General features: G+C 44.1%; 3 protein-coding genes across 8 annotated transcripts in view; 2 read left to right on the forward strand and 1 right to left on the reverse strand.

Moving 5' to 3' along the window:
- The window catches only part of LOC309336308 (uncharacterized protein), a gene marked incomplete at its 3' end in the record, with an annotated part of 18,267 nt that extends 17,125 nt beyond the window's left edge, over positions 1 to 1,142 (forward strand). Inside the window, exon 6 of the mRNA XM_081851930.1 lies at positions 1,132 to 1,142. Coding sequence (XP_081708056.1) covers positions 1,132 to 1,142 — 11 coding nt within the window. The remainder of the gene's footprint in view (positions 1 to 1,131) is intronic.
- Positions 1 to 22,998, forward strand: part of LOC309336743 (uncharacterized protein) — a 72,666-nt gene that overhangs the window by 43,572 nt on the left and 6,096 nt on the right. Inside the window, exon 1 of one of the 5 annotated variants that reach the window (XM_081853000.1) lies at positions 18,563 to 18,945. The exons of the other annotated variants lie outside the window; for them this stretch is intronic. The gene's annotated coding sequence lies outside the window, so the exon portion shown is untranslated. Of the gene's footprint in view, positions 1 to 18,562; positions 18,946 to 22,998 lie in introns of those variants that run through there. 5 annotated transcript variants of the gene reach the window in all.
- Positions 1 to 22,998, reverse strand: part of NRM (nurim) — a 77,455-nt gene that overhangs the window by 37,276 nt on the left and 17,181 nt on the right. The gene's annotated exons all lie outside the window — the stretch shown is intronic.

A 22,998-nucleotide genomic window follows, 5' to 3' on the forward strand; every position in this document is an offset into this window, starting at 1 on the left:
ATACATTCCACGCTCTTCTTAAAACATGCTTTGGTTTGAACGTTTATCTCCACACAACCTTAAATCCACAGCTTAAGTCCTTAAAACGACATTTCTGACTTGTGGGGGGGGGGATTCTTGTTTAATCACATAAGGGAAAGAAAGGAAAGTTTTTTCCCCCTCCCCCATCAGTTCCTTTGCCATACCGAGTCTTGGCGTATCTTCTCATGATTTATACTTGTTCCTCCGACTCGTCTTGTTTTATCAGAGAACTCTTCTGTTAGCAGTCTTTACTCTCCCTTCTTCCTTGAAATATGTGCATTGGCTTCATCCAAATTGTTTCTTTTGAAGTTCTTGCAGCTAGTGGCGCGGATCAGAGACGGCGTCCAGGAGCGCCAAAATCCCACAGGAGGGCATTTTGCCTAGTGCCCCCATCCCCACAAATTCGGGGTGGTATAGGGCACAGCAGGCAAGGGCAGCCCCCCCCCAATCCTGGGGGGGTGGTAGGGAGGGCTATTTACTCCCATCACAGCCTCGTGTGGGTTGGAGAGATGTTATTGTCAGCCATCTTCTGATGCGCCCCTAGTGGTCCCTGCACGTGTATCTCTCATGTGCCTTGAGAGCAATGGTGGAGGGACGGTCGGGGTGCTTAAAAGGAGGCTGTTGTTTCGTTAGGGGAGGAGTCTTAGCGGCATCGAACAGGAAGAGCCAAGCGCACCTACAGGATACATGTGCTTGCTACTCTTTATTGGAAGATGGGCAGTGGAAGTTCAAAGCAACGACGCTTAATTTGCTTTTGCCTAGAACTACGCTTTAAAAAACTGCTATCTGAACATCAGACATAGAACCTCACCTTATTTTAAGGTGGAAGAGGAAGAATTTGGCTTTCCCTCTTCTTGTGTGGATTTATAAATATTTTAATTTATTGAATTCCTGGAGATCGGGCTGCCAGGCTACTAGAGCTGTCAGGCTGTAGGAACTGTCAAACTGCAACTCGCGCTTTCTGGAGACATTGTAATTTTTTATCCTCTGCAAAGTAGAGGATCTGTTAGGTCTGCTGAACATTTGCAACTGTTATAAACTTGAAGGGACATTTTCTAATTTGAGACTGCATAAATTGTGACTTTTGAGATAAACATTGTGTCCCTCTAGAGGAAGATTGAAGTGGTGCTATGACTGGGGTTTTTTTCCCCATCTTTGGACTTGGGGATTTCCATGGGAACTGCAAACTGTGTGACTGACCTTGACACATAGACAGCAGTGGAATGAGAGGGAGGACAAGATCAATCAAAGCCAAAACACAACAGACTAGCATAATCTCACAGCTGCGCAGGTCATCTGTTCTTGCTATCCCTGTGGCACAAGAGGAAGATTTAGAACAAATAAGGCCTGAAGGAATGGCCACAGGAGGAGACTTTACTACAGTGCTAGATAAAATTTTTGAAAAATTAGATGGCCTAAGCAAGCAGGTGGCGGACCAATCATCTAAACTTGATCAAAACACAGCCAGTGTTAATAATTTGACTCAGCAAGTTAAGTCAAATGCAGAATCTATTGGGAAGCTATTGGAAGCCACTACAGCAAACCGTCAAACAGCTGAGGAGGCCAAACAGAAAGTAGAGGCCGTGCAATAGGAAATCAAACCTATGCGCAAACAGATTGGTGAACACCAGGCACATCTGTCTATGATTGATCTGAAATCTAGGGGAAATAATTTGAGATTGAGGTCAGTTCCAGAGCTTGAAAAGGAGGACTTAATTGAGTTTTTGACAAAAGAGTTTTCAGAATTTTGGTCATTGGAAGAGGACAAAGTCTTTAAAATTATAAGTGCATTCAGACTTGGAAGGGGAGGGAGGAAGGTCAGGTCAAGAGATTGCCTGATCTCCCTCAGAACGAAAGAAGAAAGAGATAAGATTATGGGTGCGCATTTTCAAAAGACTCTTGAGATCCAGGACTTTAGAGTGGAAATTTACAAGGATATCCTGAAACATCTTCTGGAGCTTAGATCCAACTATGGAAATTTGGTAAAACTACTGAGAAGCAACGGAATCATCTTCAGATGGGAGTTCCCCCAGGGACTATCTTTTAACTTTAGAGGGGAAAAAGTTAAAATCAAAACAGTTGAAGACAAGGATAATTTTTTGAGTAACTACGGAAAAGACCTTCAGAAAGGGACTGAAAAAGAACCAGGAGCCTCAGGATTTGAACCTTTGAGTTCATTACTTACACCTTTGGGTCTTGACGTGCAGGAGAAAGTGATACCACTGCCAAAAGGAGAAGAACTCTTGGGAGCAGGAGGAGGAAAATAGACATACTGCAACATGACTCTGCAACTATTAAGCTGGAACATTCATGGCTGTAACTCCCCTCAGAAGAGGAAGAAGATCTTTCACATATTAAAAAAGGAACAATTGGACTTAATTTGTTTACAGGAAACGCATGTGATTAGGCTCCATCGGAAGGTTTTAATGAACAAGAGGTTAGGCCAAGAATTTATTTCATCTGACAGAGTGAAGAAGAGAGGAGTTGTTATCTACGCAAAAGAGAGCCTAACACCAAAATTCCTTTTTAAAGATGAGCAAGGAAGAATTGTGGCAATTGAAATGCAAATACAAGGAGAAAAAAAATGATTTTAGGAATTTATGCACCAAATGAGGGGAAGTTGGAATTTTACAAGAAGTTGCATGAGACAATGTTGGATTATATGGATTACAACAATATTATCATGATGGGCGATATGAATGGGGTGGTATCCACAAATATGGACAAGGCACAAAGACAAAACATAACAAAAGATGGCAGACTACCTAAAACCTTTTTTGATCTAACTGACAATATGGATTTGATTGACATTTGGAGAACAAAAAATCCCTTAGGGAGAGAAGGGACTTTTTTCTCTGAAGCCAAAATGACCTGGACTAGAATTGACCAAATATGGACAACTAGAGGACTGGCACCGAAGATTAGAAAGGTGGAAATCTGCCCCAAAACTTGCTCCGACCATAACGCCGTGAAGATGGAAATGAAACTAACATTAACTGGTTCCTTCAGATGGAAGATGAATGACACCCTATTAAGAGACCATGAGATTGTTAAGAAGGCCCAAAAGACCTTGAGAGACTACTTCAAAGTAAATTTGAAAACTACAGTTGAAAGAAGAGTAATCTGGGATGCAAGTAAAGCGGTCATGAGGGGGTTTCTGATACAACAGAATGTTATAAAAAAAGAGAACCCAAAATGAGAAAAAAGATAAAATCTTGGAGAAAATAAAAGGAGAGAAAAAATTAAGATCGAAACCAAAGTCACAGGAGATTCTGAGAGAAATTAAATCAAGTACAATATTTGAAATTGACAAATCAGGAAATTGAGTGGAAAATTAAGCAAATGAGACAAAAGACTTTTGAATCAGCAAATAAATGTGGGAAACTGCTAGCGTGGCAGTTGAAAAAAAAGACAGAAGTTGAACACTGTTACAAATCTTGAGGTGGAAGGAAAAAACATCCAGAATCCTGTGGAGATCAGAAAGTGCTTCCAGAGATACTTCAAGCAACTCTATACTCAGGGGCCACAGAATGAGACTGTGATAGACCAATTCTTAAGAATAAATGGATTACAAAAAATATCTCAAGAAAATAAGACAATATTGAACTATAAAATAACAGAACAGGAGATTGAAGGTGCCATTCAAAATATGCAATTAGGCAAATCTCCAGGACCGGACAGATTAACCTCCAAGTATTACAAGACTTTGAAAGACTATTTGATTCAACCATTAAAGGAGGTGTGCAATGAGATTCTGGAAGGAAAGAAGGCGCCGGAGTCGTGGAAAGAAGCTTTCATCACATTAATACCAAAATCTGAATCTGAAAAGACACAACTCAAGAACTACCGTCCCATATCCCTTTTAAATGTGGATTACAAAATTTTTGCAGATATTTTAGCTAACAGACTAAAAAGAGTTTTAATTGAAGTGATACATAAAGATCAGGCAATCTTTCTCCCAGGCAGACATCTTTCTGATAATACAAGGAACATTATTGACATTTTGGAGTTATTGCAAACAAATATTAGTACAAAAGCAGTTTTAATTTTTATTGACGCGGAGAAGGCCTTTGACAATATTTCTTGGAATTTTATGAAGAAAAATCATAAGGGAATGGAGTGGGACGGGGGTTTGAAAATGGTATAGAAGCAATTTATTCAGAACAAAAAGCAAAATTGATAGTTAATAATGTGGTGTCAGAAGAGTTCAGAATAGAAAAAGGAACACGACAGGGATGCCCTATCTCTCCATTGTTATTTATTTCGGTCCTGGAGGTGCTTTTGAACATGATTAGAAGGGACCAGCTGATCCAAGGAATTAAGGTCGGAGCTAAACAATACAAACTTAAGGCTTTTGCAGATGATTTGGTGTTGACATTACAGGAGCCAGAATCCAGTACGAAAAGGGTGTTAGAATTGATTCAAGAATTTGGTCATGTGGCAGGATTTAAATTGAACAAACAAAAAACTAAGGTTTTAGAGAAATTTGACAACAATAGAAAAAGAAAAGTTTCAGAAGGAGACAGACTTAACTGTGGTTAAGAAAGTGAAATACCTAGGGATTAACATGATGGTTAAAAATTTGAATTTATTTAAAGATAACTATGAGAAATGTTGGATAGAAGTCAAGAAAGACCTAGAAATTTGGTCAAAATTGAAGCTTTCCTTGTTGGGCCGGATCGCTGCTATAAAGATGAATGTATTGCCAAAAATGTTGTTTTTGTTTCAAACTTTACAAATTGTGGACAAGATGGATTGTTTCAAGAGGTGGCAAAGAGATATCTCTAAATTTGTCTGGCCCAGAATAAAATTTAAAATATTGACTGATGCTAAAGAAAGAGGGGGGTTTGTCCTGCCAGACATGAAGTTGTACTATGAATCAGCAGCATTCTGCTGGTTGAAAGATTGGCTGCTTCTTGAGAACACTGACATTTTGGACTTGAAAGGTTTCAATAATGCTTTTGGGTGGCATGCATTTTTGTGGTATGACAAGGTAAAAGCTAATAGAGCATTCAAAAACCATATTGTCAGGAAAGCTGTGTTTAATGTCTGGACAAGATATAAGGACCTATTGGAAAACAAGACCCCAAGGTGGCTATCACCTATGGAGGCCAAGGCTTTGAAAAAACTCAATATGGAGGCCAAGTGGCCGAAATATTGGGAGATATTAGAACAAGACCGAGACACATTGAGATTGCAGAGTTTTGAGAAATTAAAAGATAAAGTGCAAGACTGGTTACATTATCATCAAATTAGAGAGGCCTTTAACTTGGATAAAAAAATAGGCTTCCAGGTGGAAAAATCGAAATTAGAAACAGAATTGCTAGAACCCTAAACTAAGATACTTTCGAGAATGTACAACTTGCTGTTAAAATGGAATACTCAGGATGAAACAGTTAAATCAGCTATGATTAAATGGGCACAGGACATTGGTCATAACATTATGTTTGCTGACTGGGAAAAGTTGTGGACCACCGATATGAAGTTTACGGCATGTAATGCCTTAAGAGAAAATATTATGAAAATGATCTATAGGTGGTACATGACCCCAGTCAAGCTTGAAAAAAATTATCACCTGCCTGATAACAAATGTTGGAAATGTAAAGAAACTGAGGGAACATTCTTTCACCTTTGGTGGACATGCCCAAAGGTTAAGGCTTTCTGGGAAATGATCTATAATGAACTAAAAATGGTATTTAAACTTACCTTTCCTAAGAAACCAGAGGCCTTCCTTCTGGGCATTGTCGGCCAATTGGTGCCAAAGAAAGATAGAACATTCTTTATGTATGCAACAACCGCAGCAAGAATACTCATCGCAAAGTATTGGAAGACACAAGATTTGCCCACTCTGGAAGAATGGCAGATGCAAGTGATAGACTATATGGAACTGGCAGAAATGACTGGCAGAATCCGAGACCTGGGAAAAGAGTCGGTGGAAGAGGACTGGAAGAAGTTCAAAGAATATCTCCAAAAGCATTGTAAAATGTTTGAATGTTAAAATGATGTCGGATAGAAAGATAACATGGCATTAGTGACATGGTAAAAAGAAAAATGCAAAAATGTTTTAAAAGAAAAGGGTGTAAAGGCCAGAGTAATATTATGTCAAAACCAAACAAAATGATATAAAGGGATTAAGTTATAAAGAACACGTGAAAATGGATTTAAAAAGAAAGGGAAAATCGAAGACATAATAGGTTGAAATTTATAATATTGATTAAGATTGGAAAGAGGGTAAGGAGCTGCTGAATTTGATTGTGTAAAGGGGAATGCAGGAAAGGGAGACGTGAGGAAGTCAGGAAAGAGGGTTATAAAGATAAGAATCCAAAACCTAATTTTTTTCTTTTATCTTCTGTTCTTTCTTATTTTTTCTGTTATAGGCTCTTTATTGTGTTTTTTATTATATTGCTCTTTATTGTATTTTTTTTTCTGTTTTGTTCGTATCCAATATTTGTTTTATTACATAAAATCAAAATAAATATCTTTTTAAAAAAAAGGAAGATGGGCAGTGGAAGTGGCATATGCTTGTGCTAAAAACAGATCTAATGAAGATTAAGTTAATTACAACCTTTTTTAAAATTCATATTCTTTATTGATTAAAAAAAATTACATGTCTATACAAATATGTACTATCTCTTAACAGGTAGAAAATTAGAAAATAGAAAATTTATAAATAAAAAATAAAGAATTAACAAAGATAAGAAACCAAGAAATAATAGTAAGAAAAAAAGACAAAGTTATTTACATAGTAAAAGTACTCTTCAACACAATCATTCCCATCCCGCTCATTCTACTGTTTGATAAAACATTCTTTTTTACGCAGGCTTACATTATATAATACCATTTCTTTCTGCTTTGTATACATTCCTTTGATCTTTTTCTTTACAAATATCACTCAATTTCTGCTCATATGGAGTTATTTGTACAATAAAGTTTTACATAATTCTTAAATGTTACCCATTCTCTAGATATTTTTTGTTTCCATATTCCTCTAACTGATCTCATCAGTTTTGCTAATTGTAGATCAGAGCTTGCAGGGCAGCAGCTGAAGAAGGAGCAAAAAGGGTTTTCTTGTGTGTGTGTTTCTTTGTGGCTGATTTGCTGCTCTCCCTGTGCAAAGGTCAGAGGGGGCAGGGTTTCTGTTGAGGTAGGTGATTAGCTGTGGGAGGAGCATGATTTGCTTTTCATATGTATAAAAATGTTTATTTCCTGGCCCACCTCCCATCACTGTGGAGAGAGCAGGGTCGGCCTGACATCCATTAGTTCTCTGGCTCCGACAGCGGCCATCCAGGTATTTCTGCAAAACCCACAATCAGGACATGAAGGCGAGAGCCACCCTCTCTTTGTGACCCCACCCTGTCTGAGGAAATCCCGTATACAAATAGCCAATTCAGTTTCCTAGCTGCTAACCTTTATGTGGCCAAAATGGAACCCTTCTTCCAAGGAAGAGAGGGAGGTACCAGTAACCTTGAGGCAGCTCCGTTGGTTACGTATGTCCAATAAATTTTTAGGTGGGGGGAAAAGATAGCCAAAGCCACGCAATGAGAACTGGACAGGGTCAGTGGATACAGAAAACTGGCTGTGGGGTGGAGGGTTGGTATACAGCAGGAATGGAAAACTGGAGAGGGATGGATAGCAATGGAGTGTGCTTGGAAAAGGTAATGTTTTGGATCAGAAGCACTCAGTGCCTCAGCATTTTCTTCCAGGTTTTTACTGGACAGGCTGCTCTGGTGCTTATCACTGGAGACAGAGAGAGTACCTTGCCTTCAACTTCTTCTCAATGGCAGCATTCACCTCCCATCATCCACAGCCATAGATGACGATTGCTGAGCCTGATGGGGGTTGTAATTCAGCAACATCTGGAGGGCCAGAGGTTCCCACACTTACCTGCAGGCTCCGGCCTAAGACCGAGATCAGAGTTGGGTCCTTGTTGACTAAGAGTGCCGGGGATGATGGGAGTTGCAGTCCAACAACATCTAGGGACCCAAGATTGAATGACACCGGCATGTAGGATATACTGTTGCCTAGGCTAAGCAGTCCTGGGTCTTGGGAGGAGGCCACACATACACCACCTTGAGTTTCATGATGGAAGAAGGGAAAGATATGGCAGCAGAAAAGTAGAATGTTTCTTAATAAATCAAGGCCCATGGTTGCTTTTTGCTGAGCCCTGCTATATAGGCCTGCAGGATTCCGTCTCATGTTGGATTTTGGGCAGGGGGAAGTGTGTTGCCAGGATACTTTTTTCATCCTGCTTGCATTCTTTGTGTATAAAGAATGTAAACCATTTTAACTGGTTTTAATAGCGTTCTGATACTGCTTTTAACTGCTGAGGGTGGGGCCTTATAGTGAAGGGTGGCAACAAAATAATAATCTGAATACAGTGCTCTGCATTGGGATGCAAAAGGGGCAAGCTAGGATGAATTTCGTTTGCCTAACTGGGCTCCCAAAATTGTTTCCTCTGGTAATGACACACGGCATGAGCCTCACAGAAGTGAGTGAAAAGCAAAATGAAAGCTATTCAATTAGCTAACCTTGACCATAGCAGAAATGCATTTTCCCACCTTCCCTTGAAACAGCCTTGCCCTACATTTTTTTTTTTTAAAATAATTTTTATTGATTTTACAACATAAACAAAAAACAAATAAACATAACACGACTTCCCCAAACCTCCCCTTCCCTGCATCCAAATTTTAAAAATTTTTAGCAATTCTTCATCCCATTTTTATATTAAATTCTCTTTAAAAAAATTCTATTTTATAAATTTCAATTTATAGCTGTAATTCTTTGTATCCAATCCCTTGACATCTTAACATTCCGAAATTTTACAACAATTTTTAAGATAGATTTTAAATTTTTTCCAGTCCTCCTCCACTGTCTCTTTCTTCTGGTCACGAATTCTGCCGGTCATCTCTGCCAATCCCATAAATTCAGTCACCTTGGTCTGCCATTCTTCCAGAGTAGGTAATTCTTTAGTCTTCCAATACTTCGCCAAAAGGATTCTTGCTGCTGTTGTTGCATACATAAAAAAGGTCCTATCTTTCTTTGGTACCAATTGGCCGACCATGCCCAGGAGAAAAGCCTCCGGTTTCTTTACAAATGTCCACTTAAGGATTTTCTTAATTTCATTATAGATCATTTCCCAGTAGGCCTTAATCTTTGGGCAGGTCCACCAAAGGTGATAAAAAGTTCCTTCACATTCATTGCACTTCCAACAATTGTTATTGGGCAAATGATATATCTTTGCAAGCTTGACTGGAGTCATGTACCACCTATAGATCATTTTCATTATGTTCTCTTTCAGGGCACTGCATGCCGTAAATTTAATACCTGTGGTCCATAACTGCTCCCAGTCAGCAAACATAATATCATGACCAATATCCTGTGCCCACTTAATCATGGCTGATTTAACCGTTTCATCCTGTGTATTCCATTTTAGCAGCAGATTATACATTCTAGACAAATTCTTGGTATTGGGTTCTAGCAATTCTGTTTCTAACTTTGACCTCTCCTTCTGAAATCCTAGTTTTCTGTCCTGCTTAAAAGTTTCATTGATCTGGAAATAATGTAACCAATCTCGAACTTTAGGTTTCAATTTCTCAAAACTCTGTAGTTTCAACTTTTCACCATCATATTCTATAATTTCACAATATTTTGGCCACTCTGTATCCATGTTCAGTCTTTTTACCGCCTTGGCTTCCATTGGTGACAACCACCTGGGGGTTTTACTTTCAAACAAATCTTTATATCGATTCCATACATTATACAATGCTTTCCTAACAATATGGTTTTTAAAATTTCTATGTACCTTTACCTTGTCATACCATAAATATGCATGCCAACCAAAACTATTATCATAACCTTCCAGGTCCAGAATGGAAACAGCCTTGCCCTACAGTGCTGTGTCAGAAGCTGTCCATGGCAACGATCCCAGATCTCAGAAGGCAGGCAGTGGGGACGAGTGCTGTGTTGCCCTGTGAGAAACACAAAACGGCACTGGAGGCTGCCATTGTGGGCTCCATTGTGTTCACTGTCACCCCTGATTGCTTGCCTTCTCCACATCCACGCCACATTTAAATCACTCTAGTACCACTTCAGTCAGTCATGGATTCCCCCAAAGCATTCTGGGAGCTGTAGTGAGTCTGGCTGGCTGTTGCTGTTGCTGCTTGTCACTGTTCCCTGTTTCTGTGTGTCTGTGAGGAGAATACAGGACACTGCAAAAGACACAGGGTGCTATAAGCCAGACAGAGAGTGATCCCTCCCTATACATGTAAATAGAGAGACTTCGGTTCAGGAGATTTCTGTATAAAGAACTCTTTATAGAGGGGAAAATAGGGACTAAGTGAGGTTGGAGTGGAACTGTTATGTACTGAAGTTCTCACCCTGGGCCAGCAGGGGGGTACTGTAGGTAATTTTCACTCAGGTCCGCGTCAGTTATTTTAGGTGGGAACCCCTGGGTTGTTGTTGCTACAATGTTGACAGCTGGCTGCCTATAAAAGCAGGCCGGCTGAGCTGTTTGCTGTTCAGTTTCTATTCCAGCTTACAAAATAAAGAGCTGCTTTGGAGAAATCGCTGTGTCGTCTGCCATGTCTACCCACTATTTAACACTGGTGACGAGGATGGGATCGGTGGACATCAGAGCACAGCCAGATGCGGCCATCCTCTGAACTGAGCTGAATCACTGAGCTGAATCACAGAGCGAAATCACTGAGCGAAATCACTGGACAGAACCAATTCAGAGCTGACCGTTCTGGCGAGAGCACTGTGTTCCATCCATCGCCCTTCTCTCCGGCATCAGAATCATGGCTTCACTTGTGCCTCTACTGCCGTTTGCACCAGCCTCTGAATCATGGGACTCCTACCTCGCTCGGTTTGACTGCTACCTCCAAGCCAACGAGCTGACAGCAGTATCAAAGGATCGGAAGCGGGGCCTATTCCTCAGCCTCTGTGGGCCTGAGGTGTTTGAGACGCCCCGAGCATTGGTTGAGCCTGAAGCAGTCCAGGCAACACCATGGGACACAATCCAAGAGAAGCTCCGCAACCACTACGCACCAAAGCTGTCCAAGATTGCTGCCCGCCATGCGTTTTACCACCGGAACCAGGCAGAAGGGGAGTCAATCAGCAACTACACCACTGCCCTCTGACAGGCTGCCATGCACTGTGAGTTCCGAGACTTAGACGATGCCCTGATGGATCGAATCGTCTGCGGGGTCCGGGACATCCATCTGCAACGGCATCTCCTCGCCAAGCCAGACCTCACGCTACAGAAAGCCATTGAGGAGGCTGTGGCCCAGGAGATCCGCAAGTCCAGCAGCCCGTGTCTTGCTAGGAAGCCAGTTCCGGTGCATCATGAAGAGGCCAGCAGTGATGAGGCATCCTCCAGTGAAGACGATGACGTGCATCAGACAAAGCGGGAGCGCAGGAAGTGTTCCAACAGAAGTCCAAGGGCCAACCGGAATGTGCCGGCTGCGGAGGCAACCATTCCCGTGCCAAGTGTCGATTCAGAGACGCCATCTGTCAGACGTGTTCCAGAAGGGGCCACATCACTAAGGTCTGCTGATCGGCTCCGTCTGACACCCCCCCTTCACCGACTCGCAAGTCCAAGTCTTCACTCCAGTCTGCCAAGGAAAGCTGTTTCGCTCTCACCAACTGCCGCTGCCCGTCTGGAACCACGATTGGCCAAACCGACTCACCTACACGACGCAAGCTGAACGTCACGGTGCTCATTGAAGGAGCTCCATGTGACATGGAGATTGACACCGGGTCTGCCCTGTCCATCGTGTCTTGGAGCACCATCAAAAGACTGGTACCCAGAGTGTCCAAAAGGCAACTCAACTCTCACCGCGTACACCTGAGAGACTACCAGGGAAACGACATTCCCGTGGTAGGCGTTGGCCGGTTCCGGATTGCCTTCAAGGATTTTTCGGGCCTGCTCCGACTGGTGGTGGTTGAAGGTCAGCGGCCAAGCCTCCTAGGGCTAGACTGGTTTGATGCCCTCGGCCTGGAAGTCACCGGCATCAACTGCATCTCTAACGCAGAGACTGAGGGTCTGGTCAAAGACTTTGCCGAGGTTTTTGATGGCACTTTGGGGCAATATACAGGTACGCCCATCTCCTTTAGCCTTGATCCATCAAGCTAAAGCCACGCCGGGTTCCCTTTGCTCTCAAGGCTAAGGTGGATGAACAACTGGACAAGCTGATAGCCCAAGGAGTTTTGGAGCCGGTGGACCACGCCAAGTGGGAAACCCCCATCGTCACGCCTGTCAAGCCAGACAGGTCAGTGAGAATCTGCGCCGACTACAAGTGCACGATCAACAAGGCACTTTAGCAGCACGCTTATCCGGTTCCTGTTGTCCAACACCTGCTGCATTCCCTGGGTGAGGGTAAGGTCTTCGCTAAGCTGGACCTTGCCCAAGCCTATCAACAACTGCCTGTCGATGATGCCACTGCTGAAGCCCAGATGATCGTCACCCACCGAGGGGCATTCCGTTGCCGCCGGTTGCAGTTCGGGGTGAGTGTGGCTCCTGGCATCTTCCAAAGCCTTATGGAGCGTCTCCTGCAAGGGCTTCCGGGCGTGGTACCATATTTTGATGACGTCTTGGTGTCCACAGACTCACACCAGCAGCTGTTCGAGCGCCTCCGTGCCGTGCTGGCCAGGTTCCAAGAGGCCGGGCTCAAGGTAAAGAGGGAGAAGTGCCAGATCGCCTTTCCACAGGTAGAGTTCCTGGGCTATCTTATCGACGCCTCCGGCCTTCACCCGACCACATCCAAGATCCGCACTATCCAGCAGGCCCCCATCCCAAAGAACAAGACGGAGTTGCAGGCGTTCCTGGGGCTGCTGAACTTTTATAACATGTTCCTGCCCCACAAAGCCACGATGGCTGAGCCTCTTCACCGACTCCTCAGCACAAAGACACCTTGGTCCTGGGGTCATCGGGAGACGGCAGTCTTCAACACGGTCCTTTCATCGGACAGTGTGCTGATACAGTACAGTGAAGCCAGGCCGCTGGTCCTTGCCTGTGACGCCTCACCTTTTGGCATCGGAGCTGTCCTTAGTCACCGTTTTCCAGACGGAAGAGAAGCACCGCTCGCCTACTTTTCCAGGACACTATCTCCAACGGAACGGAATTACAGCCAGCTTGACAAGGAGGCACTGGCACTTGTGGCTGGAGTGAAGAGGTTTCATGAATACCTCTATGGCAGGACTTTTGACCTCATCACTGACCACAAGCCGCTCCTGGGCCTCCTCGCTGGTGATAGTCCAACTCCACCGGTCCTCTCGCCCCGCATGCTGCGATGGACTGTTTTCCTGGCTGCCTACCACTACCAGCTGGTCCATCACCCGGGGAAATCGATGGGCCATGCCGACGCCCTCAGCCGTTGCCCTCTTCCAGTGTTTGTGGAAGACCCGGCTCCAGCTTCATCGCTCCTTCTGATTGAGGATCTTCCGGCAGCGCCTGTATCGGCTGCCACTGTGGCCTCCGCGTCTGCCCAGGATCGCACCATCAGCCGTGTGCTCAACTGGGTGTGGAGGGGGTGGCCACAAGGGCCTTTTGCATCGGAGTTCCAGCCCTTCGCAACCAGACAACATGAACTTTCCGCTCATCGCGGCTGTCTGCTGTGGGGAGACCGTGTCGTGATTCCCCAAAGACTCCGTCAACGCGTTCTGGAGGCTCTGCATGTTGGCCACCTGGGAATTGTCAAAATGAAGGCGTTGGCTCGGTGTTACGTCTGGTGGCCTAACATAGACGATGCCATCACTGCCTGGGTGTCCGCCTGTCAAGCGTGCCAAGAATCGAGGCCTGCACCACCGGCAGCTCAGGGACACACCTGGGAGACGCCAAAGACACCCTGGTCGAGGATGCACATCGATCTGGCTGGCCCCTTTCACGGACGGACCTTTATGGTAGTGGTGGACGCCTATTCCAAATGGCTGGAGGTGGCCCTGATGCCCTCCACCACTACCGAGGCCGTCATCCGGGTGCTGCAAGGCCTGTTTGCGACGCATGGGTATCCTGATGTCCTTGTCTCCGACAACGGACCGTAGTTCACGTCAGGCACTTTTGAGCGGTATCTTTTGGGACTGGGCATCCGCCATGCCCTAACGGCACCCTTTCATCCATCCAGCAACGGGCAAGCGGAGAGAATGGTGCGCTCGGCAAAAGAGGCACTGGCGCGCCTGGACCGGGGAGACTGGCACGAGCGGGTCGCCGAATACTTGTTCGTGCAACACATCACCCCTCATGCAGCCACAGAGCGGAGTCCTGCTGAACTGCTTATGGGCCGCCGCCTCAGGTCACCGCTCGACCGGCTGCACCCGGACTTTGCCGTGGCCGAACCCCCAGGCTCTGCCAACGCGCCACGGTCATTTGTTCCAGGAAACCAGGTCTTTGCCCGGAACTATGTGGGGGACATTCCTTGGGTGCCAGCCACAGTAGTGGGAGTCACTGGACCTCGCTCGTACCAGGTGGCACTCGAAGACAGACGCTTGTGGTGCCGGCACATAGACCAGCTTAGGCGCAGGGTTGGGGACTTGGACACTACCGTGGTGCCCCCAACTGCGCTTGTGGCTCCAGAAGAGACACTTACAGCTGGCGAGGATCCATCTACACCTCCCTTGCAAACTGCCAGCATGGAGCCGAACCAAGCTGCTTCAGAGGGTCTGCCAGACTTCCCACAGACTCAGACCACTCCACTTGCGGAGGCTCCACCCACAGCAGCGGATCCAGGGGATTTGGTTTCAACGCCACCTAGGGTCGCACCACAGCCTCAGCAAGAATTGTGTGGCCCCCCGGACTTGGCTATCAGTCCCCGGCGGTCTGGCAGAGTTTCCAAGCGCCCAACTTATTTAAAGGACTATGTTGTTGGACATGTATCACTGTTGGTCTAAGTATGGGAAATGTAACCGATATGCTTTTGTGCTTAATTGAACCATTACGTGTAGTGCTGTATATAAGAAAACCATTACGATTGTAACTAATGCCTTATCTCGGTGGAGAGGGGTGTTATGTACTGAGGTTCTCACCCTGGGCCAGCAGGGGGATACTGTAGGTAGTTTTCACTCAGGTCCGCGTCAGTTATTTAAGGCAGGAACCCCTGGGTTGTTGTTGCTACAATGTTGACAGCTGGCTGCCTATAAAAGCAGGCCTGCTGAGCTGTTTGCTGTTTAGTTTCTATTCCAGCTTACAAAATAAAGAGCTGCTTTGGAGAAATCGCTGTGTCGTCTGCCATGTCTACCCACTATTTAACAGGAACCATGTTTGTTTAAATATGACAATGGAAAATATGCTCTCCATTTAAATTTTTATTAAAATAATTCATTCAGTTACCCAGAAGAGTCATTAGGCTTTTTTTGCTGTAAGGTACTTCATACATTTTAAGAAGTGGGTCATGAAACCCTTGATCCCGCTCCTTAAAATACCAAATGGGATTTCTAAATAAATATGAATGGGCCGGGGCTGCACAAAAATTGTTATTTTGTACTGCAGCCCACATTTCAGAATAACAGATAGGCACCATACTGAAATTTCTGTAACTGCTCCAGAGAGACTTGTTTTTTAAAATGTTTTTATTAAATTCTTGGGTACACCCAGAGTCTCTGTTTTCAAGTCACAGAATCCTTCAAACAAGTCAGTCCTATTCAGAGTGAGACAGTACTGTTCTAGGCAATATGGAGTTGGGGAGGGGGGAAGAAAAGTGGGAAGAGAGAGGGAAGGAAAGCGGGAAAGATATAAACATTTCATTCATTTCTATAGTATGTGAGCTTTCGTGTCAACGTCAGGTAAACAAGTATTTTATTTTTATTGGCAGTGGGAGAGACCAGAGGGCTCAGGAAGGTGGTTGGTTGCAGGATATTCGTCAAAGCAATGCCCAGTCTCTGTGGTGTTTGAGAGTGACCCCCCAATGGCTGTTCACACATGCGAGGGAGCCATTGCCTGCTGCAGTCAGCATGTGGCGACTGTGTGTGTGAAGGGACAGAATACCCAAATCCTGTTTGTGAAATCACCCCAGGCTTCAATAATGAACCAGGCCTCAAAACTGTCCAAAACTCCTGAAGAAGTGTGCATGCACACGAAAGCTCATACCTAGAACTAACTTAGTTGGTCTTTAAGGTGCTACTGGAAGGAATTTTTTGTTTTGACTATGGCAGACCAACACGGCTACCTATCTGTAACCAAAACTCCTTTTGTCTTCTAAAAATCCAAAACAGCTTTTCTCTGCTCTTCTCTGCTTTTCTCACAAGATTCTGTGGCAAAAGGCAAAATGTTACTTTTAAAGGCTAATGAATAGGCTCTGTCATTGCCAAGAGTACTCAGGCCTGAGAAACGAATCTTATCTCATTTGGTTGCAACATCTTGGACATGCTGAACCACCAGGGCTCCTCGACCCACCCCCTCGGCTTCTCATTCCCCCTTTCCTGGGAAGAGTCCAATAGTCCCAAGACAGCTTTCTGTTCATGCTCAGAGGAACTCATGGGGCAGGACTCCTGGAAAAGGAGGAGAAAGGAGGAGAGAACTGGAAAGGGGTATATATGCTTGTGCACAGGAAGGACTGTGAACTTCGTGCATGCTTTTTGTGACTTATCACACTTGCTCCTTCTACCAGTTCATGAATGGTAGAAATAAAAAGCCTTTCTCTGAAACTATTCCTTGAGTGTCTGTTGACTCCCACTTCCCTTTCCCAGGCGCAATATTTTTCCCACCTGAGGGCAAAGCCTGATAAGGCTACATGTGTGTCTAAAATCCCAGGAGGCAGACCCAAATCTGGACCGAGACAAGGGGATGGCAGATCTCTAGCTAGGGACTGACCTGTGGGAATGTTTAGAAAGGCAGGAGAGGATATATTATTTGATGATATCCATAGTAACTAGCGTTAACAAGTTCTATATCTTAGCATAATTCAAACATTCTCCTTTTCAAATTTGCACAGCTGTACGCTTGTTGCAGGCCCATCTGAGCCTCACTATTTAAGATTCCTGATAAGATCCCTTGTTATCCCTCTTTAAAAGTGTAGACACGACAATCTTATTAAAATCAGTATACAGGTAGTTTATTCATTTTCATTCAGTTCACAATTAGATTCCTGAAGGCAGGCTTATGTTACAAAAGTATATCTATATCTATACATAAACTATAATCTAAGGGAGTTAGTCCCAAGTGATTGCGATTCAGCAGTCACTTTTCCTAACACATAGAAAAAAACAAAATGGAGAAGAAAGAATGAAGCACACCCAGAATAGGCCACACCTATTTCAAGTCACATGTAGAGGAAGCGCTTGTCCCAGCTCAGGAGGAAACAGGAAGTTTTCTCCTGGGTTGTACAAAGCATCCCCTAGCATGCCCACTCTAGGAATGTTGCACCTGACTGCTACGAATTTCATGTCCCACAGACCCAAGCTCCTCCTGCCCACTGACCAGAAAATATCCCCCACAAAAAAAGCCCACCCTGAGATTCCTTCTTCTTTCGCTCTCCAATTTTATAAATTGCTTAATAAAAAATTGTGGTGTTGCCCTCATTGTGAATAAGTGAGGTTCATAGACACAGAATGAAAGAGTTGGAGGGGGCTAAGTGGGTCATCTAGCCGAACCCCCTGCAATGCAGGAATCTTTTTGACAAGGTGGGGCTTGAACCCACAACCCTGAGAGTCTCATGCTCTACCAACTGAGTTATCCCAGGACTCGGATCAAATTCAGCTGGTAGGATTGCAAGGAATCGGGAGCAAAGCTTTTGTATGAATATATTACCTCAAGTTATTCTGATGCTCCCAAATGCACTGGTACAAATAATTTTTCAGATTGAAAAAGTGGTATAATTACTTCTGTTATTATTATTCTCCAGGCAATTTGGATGACTTCCAGCAAAATATAAAAACATAATAAGACATCAGACATTAAAAACTTCCTGATTCTGCTTCTTTGACAGAAGCCGACAGGGAACCAGGCAGAGGGCCTTCTTGGTAGTGGCACCCACTCTGGAATGCTCTCCTGTCAGATGTCAAGGAAATAAGCATCTATCTGACTTTTATAAGACATCTGAAGGCAGCCCTGTATGGAGAAGTTTTAATGTTTGATGTTTCATTGGTTTTTAAAAAAATATTCTGTTGGGAGCTGCCCTAGTGGCTGGGGAAACCCAGCCAGATGAGTGGTTGTAATATTAATATTATTATGCTTACTTGAATAAGGTTTCCTGGAAGCCGCCGGAGGGGAGAGATGTTCTTGGGCTCCTCGCAGGCTTGGCCACCATGAGGAGACAGTGCTGGGATTCCTGCATTGCAGGCGGTTGGACTAGACGGCTCTCAGGGTGTCCTTCCATCTCTATGATTCTCTATGATGGGCTTAATCAAACTACAGGGGTCTTCATGTGATCTGTGTGTGCATGCAGACGAATGTTTTTCTGTTTGTGTGTGTGTGTGTGTGTGTGTGAGAGAGAGAGAGAGAGAGAGAGAGAACCGTCAGGGAGAGGCCCCATCTCTTATTTGCAACCAGGATGAAGGAGCTGCAATACCCCCACACTTGACCCACCGCTTCCCTGCCTGCTCTCTCTGCATTGCACCCCCCCCCCAAAGCTTGCTGCACCCCGAGGCGCTTTGCACTCACCGGATTCCTTGCGTGACAAGGACACTGCACGAGGGCAGAGGGGGCGGGTCAGCTGTTCTAATTAAGCCGCGCCCCCTTTCTCAAATCAGTATGGAGCAGCCCCACCCTCTCTTTCTCTGTCTCTCTCTAGCAGCTTGCTAGAGAGCCTCTCTCTAGGCTTTAACCCTTAAAGCAACGAGCCTCTGTTCCCTATCCTCGAAGCCCAGGTTCCCTCCCTCCTCTCCCCATTGGCTGGGTCCTGCAATTATCCCGCCCCCGGAAATATCCTGCCTCCCAGGCGGGGCTCCCATTCCCGCCCCCGCTGCCCAGGGGCGCTGCTGCTGCCAGGATTTCGGGTGAGTGCAAAGCCAGCGGCGGGGAAGGAGGGAAGGGGCTTGGCAAGGGGTGGGGGGTCCAGGATGAGAAGCCCCGGGACGGGGAGAAAAGAGAAGGGAGGAAGGGGAGCTGATTCTCTTAATGGGGCCTTGAAGGTGTGTGTGTGGGGGGGGGGGTTCTCTGTGGAAAGAGAAGCTTCTTCCTGCCCGGATCTGGTGCAAAGGGAGTTGCAGGGAAGGAGGCGGGAAAGGGGAGAGGCTTGGGCATTGCAGACCAGCCTCGCCATAGTAGTAATAATAGTAATAATAATCTGATATTTATACCCCGCCCCCATTTTCTGGCTTTCCCCAGCCACTCTGGGCGGCTTCCAACAAAATAAGAAACACCAAAAATATCCAAGTCTTCTGTTTTGTAGAGGAGATGGGGACATGGATTGCTGGATGGCAGAGGGAGAAAGAGGGGAAGATGGGGAGGAAAACAAAGGCAGGGGGTCCTGGCAGGAAGAAGGAAGGGCTGAGGCCTCCTCCAAAGAGCTCTTTGTTTTTGAACTCCTTGCATAAAGTAGCGGGGGGAAAGGGCCGGCTTGAGGTTTGATGAGGCCCTAAACTACTGGAGGTAACGGGGCCCTTTATATGCCCAGCTGTCCTTTGTCAACAACAAATTGTCACTGTTTTTTGTGTTGAATATAGGCTGTGTGGTAATTTATGGACCTAATAGGTATCTCAAACCATTTGCACATAACAGAGTATGTATTTTCTCAAGGTAATTGTTGAACTGAAATACAATTATGAAGTATATTAATAGTGAAATAATTATTAAGCTGTAACTTAAAATGATTTTGTTATTTATAACAAACTTAATAATGCAAACACATTGGCATTTGGCAATAACAAAAGTTCCTTTAGAAACACAATTTACAAAGACTCCTAATCTAGTCCTAGAAACTTGCTATAATAATAGGTGTAAATATACAGTGCAGACAACCACTAATAATAAATAGCTTTATTAATATATTAATATATTAATATTAATATTATATATGATGCAAACCACTAATAATTATAAATAGCATTATTAACATGAAATTAATTGTTATAACCTGTACAATGCAATTGTAGTTAATACAATGCATTTTTTTATATCAGTATCAATATTACCATAATAGTCCACATTTTTCATTGGGACAGCAGACCTTTGTACCCTGTTACACTTAGTGAGTGTAAAAGACAGTATTTCTAGTAATATGTCGCATTACAAATAATAGCAATGCTATACACACCTGTACATAAAAATTATTTTACAGGACTAATTGTATTACTGCATCTAACCAATACCCATTCAACTGTATAATTTTATCATGATTCATTCTGTACTGTGTATACAAACAGTACACAAACATGATCTAAATTACAATACTTTCCTTCTTGCCTTTGCCAAAGCAAAGTCACTGAGGATATCATCAAATGATAAACTGCTTAGCTTGTCACTTTCTATGTACATGAGGCTGAAGTAACATAATTTATCTTGAGACATTGTTGTTCCAAATTCATTTTTTATCCTCTTCAGTCAAGAAACGGATCTTTACAAATGGCAATTTGCAATCATCATTCAGAGGAACATTCTCAGAATTGCTTCTACATTAGGGAATGCTGATTGGACGTTGTTGTTGTTGTTTAGTCACTTAGTCATGTCTGACTCTTTGTGACCCCATGGACCAGAACACACCAGGCACTCCTGTTTTCCACTGCCTCCTGCAGTTTGGTCAAACTCATGTTAGTAGCTTTGAGAGCACTGTCCAACCATCTCATCCTCTGCATATAAGTTAAATAAGCAAGGAGACAATATACAGCCTTGTTGTACTCCTTTCCCTATTTTGAGCCAATCAGTTGTTCCATATCCAGTTCTAACTGTTGCTTCTTGTCCCACATAGAGATTTCTCAGGAGACACATGAGGTGGTCAGGCACTCCCATTTCTTTAAGAACTTGCCATAGTTTGCTGTGGTCCACACAGTCAAAGGCTTTTGCGTAGTCAATGAAGCAGAAGTAGATGTTTTTCTGGAACTCTCTAGCTTTCTCCCTAATCCAGTGCATGTTTGCAATTTGGTCTCTGGTTCCTCTGCCCCTCCAAAATCCAGCTTGTACTTCTGGGAGTTCTCGGTCTGCGTACTGCTTAAGCCTGCCTTGTAGAATTTTAAGCATAACCTTGCTAGCGTGTGAAATGAGCGCAATTGTGCGGTAGTTGGAGCATTCTTTGGCGCTGCCCTTCTTTGGGATTGCGTTCTAGACTGATATTCTCTGATCCTCTGGCCACTGCTGAGTTTTCCAAACTTGCTGGCATATTGAGTGTAGCACCTTAACAGTATCATCTTGTAAGATTCCACTGGAATGTCATCACTTCCACTAGCCTTGTTATTAGCAGTGCTAAGGCCCGTTTGACGTCACTCTCCAGGATGTTTGGCTCAAGGTCATCAGTCACACTACCTGGGGTGTATGGGACATCCATATCTTCCTGGCATAATTCCTCTGTGTATTCTTGCCACCTCTTCTTGATGTCTTCTGCTTCTGTTAAGTCCTTACCACTTTTGTCCTTTATTATGGTAATCTTTGCATAAAATGTTCCTTTAATATCTCCAATTTTCTTGAACAGATCTCTGGTTTTCCCATTCTATTGTTTCCCTCTATTTCTTTGCACTGCTCGTTTAAGAAGTCCCTCTTGTCTCTCCTTGCTATTCGTTGGAAGTCTGCTTTCAATTTCATGTATCTTTAACTATCTCCCTTGCATTTTGCTTGCCTTCTGTCTCCCGCGGTTTGCAAGGCTTCATTGGACAACCACTTTGCTTTCTTGCATTTCCTTTTCATTGGGATGCTTTTCATTGCTGCCTCCTGTATGATGTTCCGAGCCTCCATCCATAGTTCTTCAGGCACTCTGTCCACCAAATCTAAATCCTTAAACCTGTTCCTCTCTTCCACTGTGTATTCACAAGGGATTTGATTTACCGTAGATTGTATCTTACTGGACCAGTGGTTTTCCCTACTTTCTTCTGTTTAAGCTTGAATTTTGCTCTAAGAAGCTGATGATCTGAGCCACAGTCAGCTCGAGGTCTTGTTTTTGCTGACTGTATAGAGCTTCTCCATCTTTGGCTGCAGGGAATATAATCAATTTGGTTTTGATGCTGCCCATCTGGTGATGTCCATGTGTAGAGTCGTCTCCTGTGTTGTTGGAAGAGTGTGTTTGTGATGACCAGCTTGTTCTCTTGGCAGAACTCTATTAGCCTTTGCCCTGCTTCGTTTTGATCTCCATGGCCAAACTTGCCAGTTGTTCCTTTTATCTCTTGATTCCCTACTTTAGCATTCCAATCCCCTATAATGAGAAGAACATCCTTCTTTGGTGTCACTTCTATAAGGTGTTGTAAGTCTTCATAGAATTGGTCAATTTCAGTTTCTTCAGCACCAGTAGTTGGTGCATAAACTTGGACTACTGTGATGTTAAAAGGTCTGCCTTGGATTCGTATCGAGATCATTCTATCATTTTTGAAATTGCATCCCAGTACAGCTTTCGCCACTCTTTTGTTGGCTATGAGGGTGTAAATATGCATGTTGTCCTCGAGGTGCAAACACACATAGCATGAGCAAGCAAGCAGTGCTCCAAAGTGCTTCTCTTGAGAACTTGCCATCTAAGTTGTTTACTAATGGCAAAAGCTCCTGTATGTTCCATGGAATCTACTCTCAGGCTGTTGTAAGCCAGAAAATCACTTATCTCTTCAGTTTACACCAATAAAACTCAGAAACAGGAGGAGTTAGGAGTCTAACATTGTTCATTGCAAAGCAATAGGTTACAGTTTGATCGTTCCACAAAACTGCAACCCTGCCTGGTGTTCCAGGCAGTGATATTTATATATGTAATGCCAAACAAAGCATTTGAATTTCCACCAATCGTATACAGTACAGTACATCAGAGATGTCCAAGTGGTCGACCACAATCGACAGGTAGTCTTCTGTGTTGTTTTGGGTCAGTTATTGGACCCTTGAAGGCTCCTCCCCTCTCCGCAACCACTTCTGCGCATGCTCCTGTT

Source organism: Podarcis erhardii, assembly GCF_964252035.2.
Source record: "Podarcis erhardii genome assembly, chromosome: 2".
Taxonomy (NCBI): Eukaryota; Metazoa; Chordata; class Lepidosauria; order Squamata; family Lacertidae; genus Podarcis; species Podarcis erhardii.